The sequence below is a fragment of the Mustelus asterias genome, chromosome 5 (genome assembly GCF_964213995.1).
Source record: "Mustelus asterias chromosome 5, sMusAst1.hap1.1, whole genome shotgun sequence".
NCBI lineage: Eukaryota > Metazoa > Chordata > Chondrichthyes > Carcharhiniformes > Triakidae > Mustelus > Mustelus asterias.
The window spans coordinates 49,054,759-49,064,558 of record NC_135805.1 but is presented as its reverse complement, the minus strand read 5'-3'; the positions used below and the strand labels follow the sequence as shown (position 1 = coordinate 49,064,558).

The following is a 9,800-nucleotide window of genomic DNA, read 5'->3' as shown; positions in this document are numbered from 1 at the left end:
GTGGGAAGTTGCAGCCTTGAACTCAGGGGAGGGCGATTGTTGAGGGAGTGCTCCCGATCTGGAGTAATCTATATTTGGGGCTAGAGTTATAATCCAAGTCAGCATTTCCCTTCAAGCTAAGCACTCAGTAATGTTAAATCCACTAACAAGGATATCAGATTCAGTGACAATGATCAAGAAGCAGTTGGTTTTCTCAGACAATAATATTGGAATCAATTTCTGTTTCTGGCAGCCAACTTCAAATTTTAGAAGAGGTCCAGGAATTTCATTGGTCTACCAGTATTACCTATATATCATAAATGTCATTTATGTGGCAACATACATTTTTCAGAACTCATTGTTTTGCATTGACTCCAAGTCTTCTAGTTTACAGAGCATCATACTTTAGCAGTGGTCTATTATCACTCACAAAATAAAGTTACAATATTTTCAGAGCAGTATTGCAATGTTCTTACCAGTACATGCCATGCCTCTGATAAACAATGAGTGTCCTACCTGCAGTTCAGTCACAATACAAGCTGCAGCTTACAATGCCAATTTTGTTTTCCTGATTCCAAATCATTCCCCATGGCTTTGTCTGATTCAGCCATGAACAAACAGAAGTTTACTTATTGAAACATGTATTCAAGGAAGCTTTGGAATTTCCATCTTCAACAGTCAAGTGTTCACACGTCAATCTAACATGGTGACCTTGTTATTGAAAGTTTTAAAGCAATCCAAAACACATTTTTCTTCAAATTAGTAGATTTTGAAGTTTTTTTTCCTGAATTTACAGTTTTACATATGAAAGTTACATATTTTCTATGAAAAAGTATACCATCTTAACTACATCTCATCAACACAAACATTTAGCCTTTGCAATACATAATTGTCTTTTCCAACTCAAATTCAACAGCAGAGGCAATTTCCAAGGTATGGTAAAAAAGCAATACAATATTCCAACTACTGGCAATTGGAATGAAGACATAACATCTAAGCAACAATGCTGACATATTTTGAAGTAGACTATTTACATGACAGATGCACTCTGTCGCTCAACATAACCCTTTGAGACTGAGAAAGCCTTGCTACATTAAATAAGCAACTACTATATACTCAGGACTACATTTATTGTGAGAATATTGTAAATCAGTATTTTACAGTGCATACATCCATCTACTACAACTTTGCTGAGGATTGGAAATTTACAAAAACATACATAATAGAAAATATGCTATTCATAAGTGCTATCCAGTACTCAAAGGATTATGTTTGTGAATGTTAATTTAGATGATGTAATGTCCAATTGAAAAGTTTTGTTTGTGAATTACCTTACAATCGCAATGATAAAGTAAATTCTAGTTTGAAATTCAACAGTATTCTTGTATCAAACAGATGCCACTTGCAATGCACGTGAGAATGGACACTCAACCTGAGGAATAAAGATTCAGCTGGGAAAAGCGGAGTGAATCGAGAACATTTTCACTGCTCGAGTGCAGTGTGACTTCTACAGCACAAAGTCAAGAGTTTTAAACTTAGTAATTGAAACCTTGTTTTCATTGTAAATCATGAATACCTAATGGCATACCGGCAATATTATAAGTTTATTATGCAGAGTAACAGTGGTCAAACTGTAACAATTGATTTTTTTTTCTTTTGGTAATGGTGGAAGGGCAATAGAATAGTTTCTTTTAAAAAGTTACATAAGTAATAGTCAATAGTCTGCTTGTTAAAAGATACATTAAAGAACTTCAAATCAAGGTTGCGCATCATAAAACACTTTTTCAAGTCAGTATTTATTAAAACATAGACAAAGTAAATCTGGGTTCAAAGAAGAAATCTCACTGGTGATGGGTAGTCACCTCCATTCTTTCTAGAGTATGAAATATTCATACCTCAAGAGCTTAACTGATCAAAGTTTGTAGCAAGCACAAATGAAAAAACCACTGGAACTCACCAACATTAGTGAGATTCTCTTTATTGTGTGGGTGTGAGGCTCCCTGGTAGAAGTTTAAATTCATGTTCTGCAGCATTATGGGCTATATGGTTCTAGTCCCATGAAAGTTCTTTTCAAATACAGAAAAAGTTTCCTAAGATACTGCTTTAGAATATTAACGCAATACTTGTTACTATGTTTTGATACATGTCCAATGGTTGATATAAATGGTATGCATCACAGCATGTAACTATTTTGATAAAACAACTTTACACTGCCTTTCTAACCCATTAGATGATGCTGTATATGAAGTTTCATAACTTAGCTGATCAATATTAAAAATCAACAAGCAACCATGCAAATATTTAAACACTTTTCAATACCCTACAATGTGTAAAAGGTTTGATGCACTAGATTTTTTCATTAATAGGATGTGATTTGACTCCAACTTTTAGGAACCCTTCATTTTACATTGACTCACAAAATAATCATTTTAATAATGAACTTTCAGTCCATATCTACCTGAAATTTTAATCACTACTAAATGGGAATCTAACTTCAACCACAACTATTACTTGTGAGGACCTGTTAGTCAAAACTGCTTTTCCAAATAATGTTTTGGATTTACTAATACTAAATTTATTATGCTATTTATAAATTTTGAAAGCAATTATGACTGATGGTAGGGTTCTTGTTTAAAATTAAATACACATCTATTAATTTTATTTAAACACGAGCCAAATGGACAGTGATATTGGTGGCATCTTTGGTTTTCATATACAGCATAAATTTCTTTTTTAAAAAGACCTCACAATAAAACACAAAAGCTCAACCAGAAAAAATGGTTCAACTTTAAATGTAGTGCACATTTTATAATCTTGTTCCCCTTACTGCACAGACTAAGAGAGCTCTCCCAAGAAAAACAGCAGCATCATGTCATGTAAACAGTTCACAATAAAACAATATTAACATCCCAATATGAATACATTTGCATTGTGTTCATACATTTTTATAAGCATCTCACAGTCTCTCATTTACTGTATGTCCATTCCTGGAATTATTATATGGTAAAAATTTGCCTGTGTAGTCATCCATTCAATAATCAAAGGATGGTCCCAGAATAGGAATGGTTATTTGATCATCTTTCGGGACTCAAAGATTAATGGATAGGTCTGCTCCACTGCCGTGGCAACACACTGTATACTGGGTGCTAAGGTACAGAAAGAAAAAGACACATTGTAAATCATACTTTTTAATTGAATTCTACAGAGCAAAGTTAACATTTTGAAATGTTTGCTCCTAATCTAGCCAGAAAGGTAACAACAGATTGCAAGATCTTTTATAAAGTATACAAAAAGGAAAAGAGTAGCTAAAGTTAATGTTGGTTCCTTAGAAGCAGAGACAGAAGAAATTATGATCAGGAATGAGGAAATAGCAGGTACTGAACTAATACTTTGTGTCTATCGTTAGAGTAGAAGACAAGCTTCATACCAGAAATAGATGGTAACCTTGGGGCTAAAGAGTGAGAGAATTAAGGAAGTGGGGTAATGCATTTTGGAAGGTCTAAAACAGATTGGAAATATACAGTAAATGGCAGAACCCTTAAGAGTATTGATAGACAGAGGGATCTGGGTGTACAGGTACACAGGTCACTGAAAGTGGCAATGCAGGTGGAGAAGGTAGTCAAGAAGGTATACAGCATGCTTGCCTTCATCGGCCGGGGCATTGAGTTTAAAAATTGGCTAGTCACGTTGCAGCTTTATAGAACCTTAGTTAGGCCGCACTTGGAATATAGTGTTCAATTCTGGTCATCACACTGCCAAAAGGATGTGGAGGCTTTGGAGAGGGTACAGAAAAGATTTGCCAGGATGTTGCCTGGTATGGAGGGCATTAGCTATGAGGAGAGGTTGGAGAAACTTGGTTTGTTCTCACTGGAACGACGGAGGTTGAGGGGAGACCTGACAGAAGCGTACAAGATTATGAAGGGCACGAACAGAGTGGATATTCAGAAGCTTTTTCCCAAGTGGAAGAGTCAATTACTAGGGGCATAGGTTTAAGGTGCGAGAGGCGAGGTTTAAAGGAGATGTATGAGGCAAGTTTTTTAAAAAAACACAGAGGATGGTGGGTGCCTGGAACTTGCTGCCGGGGGAGGTAGTGGAAGCAGATACGATCGTGACTTTTAAGGGGCGTCTTGACAAATACATGAATAGGATGGGAATGGAGGGATATGGTCCCTGGAAGGATAGGGGGTTTTAGTTCAGTCTGGCAGCATGGTTGGTGCAGGCTCTGAGGGCCAAAGAGCCTGTTCCTGTGCTGTAATTTTCTTTGTTCTTTTTGAAATTAATATGAGAAAAAGTGTTGGAGAAACTTAAGGGCTTAAATCCGATAACTCCCTGGGACCAGATGGCCTACACCCTAGGGTTCTAAAAGAGATAGTTCATCCACTATCCCTGCAGCTATGATTTTCCAAAATTCCTTAGATTCCATTAGATTGGAAGTTGGCAAATCTTTCCCATCTTGCTTGAAAGCAGCGCAAGAGAAAATAGGGCACTACAACAGGCCAGTTAGTCTAACATAAGTTGTTGGTAAAATGCTGGAATCTATTATTAAGGAAGCTGTAACAATGCAAGTAGAAAAGCATAGTATGATTAGAATAAGTCAACATGGCTTTACTAAAGAGAAATCCTGTTTGCCACATTTATTAGAGTTTTTTGAGGATGCAACTAGTAGGATCGATAAAGGGAAAACCAGTAGATGTAAATGTACTTGATTTCCAAAAGGCATTTGATAAGGTGCCACACACAAGACAAGAACTTATGGAGTTGGTGTAATACTTTTGTATGGATAGAAAGGGTTCATTAACTGATAGAAAGTAGAGTGTGGATATTAACAGGGCTTTTTCAAGTTGGCAGGCAGTGAATAGTGGAGTGTGCAGTGAATAGTGGAGTGCTGTAAGAATCAGTGCTCAGGTCTCTACTATTTACAAACTATGTAGAGTAATGATGATACTAAGCTAGGTGGGAAGGCAAGCTGTGGGGAGGACACAAAGGCTGCGAAGAGATATAGATAGATTATGGGAGTGTGCAACAAGATGGCAGATGGAGCATAGTATTAGTCTAAGTATACTTAAATCAGCATATACTTTTTTTAAAAAGGAGTGAAACTTGCAAGTGCTGACATTCAAAGAAACTTGGGTGTGTTCGTACAAGAAACACAAGTTAGCATGCAGGCGCAGTTAGCAATTAGGAAGATAAACGGCACGTTGGCCTTTATTGCAAGGGGAAAGGAGTACAAGAATAAAGAAGTCTTGTTACATCTGTCGAGGGTTTTGGTCAAACCACATCTGGAATACTGTGTGGTTTTGGTCTCCAAGTTTAAGAAAGGATAGACTCACATTGGAGGCTATGTAGCAAAGATTCACTAATTGAGGAGATTGTCCTATCATGAGAGAGTAAGTAAATTACGCTTATATTCTCTGGAGTTTAGAAGAGTGAGAGGCAATAAGACCAGAAGATGTAGGAGCGGAAGTAGATTCTGCTCCACCATTCAATGAGATCATGACTGATAATCTTCAACTTCTCTTTCCCGCCTTATCCCCATAACCCTTGATTTCCTTACTGATTAAAAATCTATCCATCGCAACCTTGAACATACGAAATGACTCAGCCTCTACACCCCACTGCGGTAAAGAATTCTACAGATTCACTACCGTCAGCGAAAAACTTCCTCCGCATCTCTGTCCTAAATGGGTGACCACTTACTCTGAGATTAGGCTCTCTGATCCTTGACTTTTCCCACAAGGGAGAGCAACCTTATTGCAATCCTCATTGAACCCTCCAAAATTTAAGGGGCTTGATAAGGTACATAATGAGAGGTTGTTTCTGTTGGTCAGGAAGTCTAAAACATGCGGGCACAGTCTTAGGAAAAAGGTTGATCATTTAGGACTAGGATGAGGAGAAGTTACTTCACCCAAAAGGTTGCAAATATTTGGAATTCTCTAACCAGAGGGTTGTGCATGTGCCATCATTAAATACGTTTTAAGGCTGGGATAGACAAGAGATTTGGTCTCAGGGAATTAAGGGATATGGGAAGTGTGCAGGAAAATGGAGTTGAACCCCAAGATCAGCCATGATTGTAATGAATGGAAGAGCAAGCCAGGTGGGCCACATGCTCCTATTTCTTGTGGATGAAACCAAAGTCTGCAGGGTGGATGAGCAAATTGACCTTGACATAGGAGGGAGTGAGAGGAATATGCAAGTGATATGAAGCAGTACAGTCAAAGCAGAAGGCATAGAAACTGCTGTGAAGATTGTGCCACCTGCCCAGTGCTGCGGTTAAAAACATTTGTGGCTGGTGAAAAACTTGGAATGAGAGGAAGAGGTCCCATTGTATTCAGTCTTGGACCCAACGTAGCCAGAACTAGAAAAGTGGTTCTACTGAAAGAGCTGGGGGAGGTAATGTTGAAATTAAAAAGCAGAATCTCATACGCAAAAACCTCTGCATTGTTAACTGAGCCACACGCAAATTTATATCGGGTCAAACTGATTAGCAGGTAACATGCGTGGCAGAAAGAGTGGTGTGGGAGGCAGGAATTTCAATTTATAGGGCACTAATATCAATACCGGGGAAAGAGGGAGCTCTTCTCTTGGGCCAGGCACCACTTAAAATTGGCTGGAATTGCCCTGGTAAACTGAATAACTAGAGTGGTAGGTAAAATTGGTTGGGAGGAGAGAGAAGATCCAGGAAAGAATACATTCAAAACAAATGCTAAGGCTGTTAAAGCAGAATAGTGACTTGGCTAAAAAGAAACAAAGTGGGTCAGTGATAGCGTAGAAACAGAAGGGTTAACAAAGGTATTAAGAGGATTAGTGACTAGTATAACATCAGAATCAAAAGGGTTGTGGTGAAGGCTAAAAGTAACTCATTTAGTTGTATGCAACATATAGATGAATTATATAGAAATTGATTTGATCCAATTTCTTTTATTTCAAAAAAAATTTCATGGGATGAGGGGGTCACCAGAAAGGTCGACATTTATTGCCCATCCCTAATTGCCCTTGAATTGAGCGGCTTGCTAGGTCATTTCAGAAAGTAATTAAAAGTCAACCACATCACTGTGGGTCTGGAGTCACACGTAGGCCAGACCAGGTAAGGATGGTAGATTTCCTTCCCTGAAGGACATTATTGAACCATGGATTTTTACAATAATCGATGATGGTTGTTCATGATTACCATTACGGAAACTAGCTTTATATTTCAGATTCATCAACTGAATTTAAATCTTACCAGTTGCCGTTAACCAGAGCATTAACCTGGGTCCTACTAGCCTAATGACATTGCCACTATGTCACTATTTCCCCCACATTATGGAGATGTAGTTGCAAAGTGATCAAGTTTGGGAATTAAAATATTCCAGTATATCTTGCTTTTAGAAGAGGGATAAAAATGGAAAAGGAAAAGGGTTTGTTCTAATGATAAAGACAGTGAGAGAGAAAGAATCTTAGCTGGGAAAAATCACAATATGGAACCAGTTTGAGTGGAGCCAAGAAAAAACAAGAAGGAGGAAAATAATGGTGGGAATAGTTGTAATGTCAAGTAGAGTATGAATTGGGAAAGTTGAGATGGATGTTACAATGAGTAATCATGCAGCACTTTAATCTTCATATAAACTGGACAATCCAAATTTACAATAACAGTGTGGAGGATGAGTTTATGGAATGCATTTAAGATTATTTTCTAGATAAGTACGTCAGGAACCAACTAAGGAATAGACCATTTTAGATTTAGCATTGTGCAACAAGACAGGGTTAATTAATAACTTTGTAGTAATGGAGTCTCTGGGGAACAGCAACCATTGTCAAGACTTGAATAGCCAGGCAATGAAGGATAAAACATTGAAGTCATGTCTTTTTTAACCTAGCAGCTTTTATTTGCAGAGATACACATTACATACCGTGTACCTCCAACAGCACAACCCTCTTTCAGCCTGCTTGCTCCTGCATATGAGCACAGGTTAATTAATACTCCTGCCTGAATGCAATTAATATCCAACTGATATACAATTGACAATCATAACCTGATGAATGTAACATTAAGTGATTTAATTAACTCCAAAACTAGGGACTGAATCTGAACAAAGCAAATGTGCAAGTTGGTTCAGGTGTGAAGGGAAACTAGATTAAAAGATATGATGGTTGACCGACAATTGTAGCCATTTTAAGAATTAATTTATAATTCACAACATACATTGTCCAACAGAAAATGCTAGAATCTATTATTAGCTAGGAGGTATCAAGGCATTGGAAATCATAATGAGATTGAATAGTCATAGATTTATGAAGGGGAGATCGTTTTTGATTTCTATTAGAGTACTTTGAGGTTGTGACTAACAGTGTTCATAAGGAGGAACCAGTGCATGTAGTATATTTGGATCTTCAGAAAGATTTTAACAAGGTGCCACACATGTGCATGGGTCTGGGGACAATACATTCACATGGACTGAGGATTGATTAATAGACAGAATAGGAATAAATGGGTCACGTCAAGTTGGTAGGCAGTAGTAAGTTGGGTACTGCAAGGATCTGTGTATGGGCCTCAGTCAATGACTTCAATGAGAGGATACAATGCAATGTATTCAACTGAGGCGGGTGCAAAGAGGCTGCAAAAAGATTTAGACAGATTGTGAGTGGGCAAGAACACGAGAGATGGAATTATAATATGGAAAAATGTGAGGTTATCTACTATGGTAGGAAAAATAGAAAAATTGAGTATTTTTAAATGATGAGAGAAATGCTGGTATTGAGAGAGACCAGGGCACTTGAATCAAGCAGGTGAACAGACAGATATAGCACGCATTGAGAAATGCAAATGGTATTGTTATGTTTATTACAAAGGGATTGGCTTACATGAGCAAAGAAGACTTACTTCAATTATAAAAGGCTTTAGCGAGAACACAGAAGTAGTGTACACAGATTTGTTCTCGTTACCGAAGGAAGGATGCACTTGTCTTAGAGGAAGTGCAATGAAAACGCACCAAACTGATTTCTGTGATGTGTGGACTGCCCATAGACTAGACTAGGCCTATATTCCCTCGAGTTTAGAAGAATGAAGGGCAATCTCAATGAAACATATAACATTCTTAAATGGCTTGATAGGAAATCGGAGACATGTAAATAGTATGGAAATGTGTAGCTGAGATAGATCATCAACTATGATCTTATCAAATGGCAGAACAGACTCAACGGGCTTAATGACCTACTTCTGCTCCAATCTCATGTTCTAGCTTAGTTTTGAATTCCAACACTAATTTGAAGAATGCCCCATACGTGCATTTTTCTTTGCTCTCACAGTGAAATTACAATTATTCTCTACAGTGAAATAACGCTTTAAAAAATCTATGTCAAATTTGGACAACAGTTAACACAATTAATAGATGCAAGTACAAAGTGATGTTATTGTCAACTTAACTAATCCAGTCTGCTCCCATTATTCAGATTCTGTTTCAGAACCTAATTTTTAAAAAAATATTTTCTCCATTCAAAACCCACATCATCCTCTTCACTAGAGAATCAAGAAATCAATGCAATATTTCAATGAGTATTTGCTATCCAATGGTATTTTGCATCAATGAAAAATTATTAGCACAAATTATAATATGCTGTTAGGGACACACGGTCAAGCAGGTGTCCAGTTCAAACTTTTGTTTTCACGTTGCTTTGTTGCAAAGATCATTTGTTAAGAAAACTGTCACTAAAAGAAAAGTTAATACTGATGAATACTAGCACTTCGTACTCTGTGACAGAGAAATACAGAAATGGAAGGAAATTAAATTGAGAGTCATAAAGAGGTCAACTGTAGAACAGAAGAACATAACAAAGACTAAAAA

The 9,800-nt window shown here is 37.4% G+C and overlaps 1 protein-coding gene across 2 annotated transcripts in view; it reads right to left on the bottom strand.

Annotated features, from left to right (window-relative positions):
- Positions 1 to 284: 284 nt before the first annotated feature.
- tbpl1 (TBP-like 1) overlaps positions 285 to 9,800 on the bottom strand; it is a 44,176-nt gene continuing 34,660 nt past the window's right edge. The window contains exon 9 of one of the 2 annotated variants that reach the window (XM_078212557.1): positions 285 to 3,125. In XM_078212557.1, coding sequence (XP_078068683.1) covers positions 3,046 to 3,125 — 80 coding nt within the window. In that variant the 3' untranslated portion in view covers positions 285 to 3,045. The remainder of the gene's footprint in view (positions 3,126 to 9,800) is intronic. The other variant, XM_078212558.1, reaches the window with a different exon arrangement.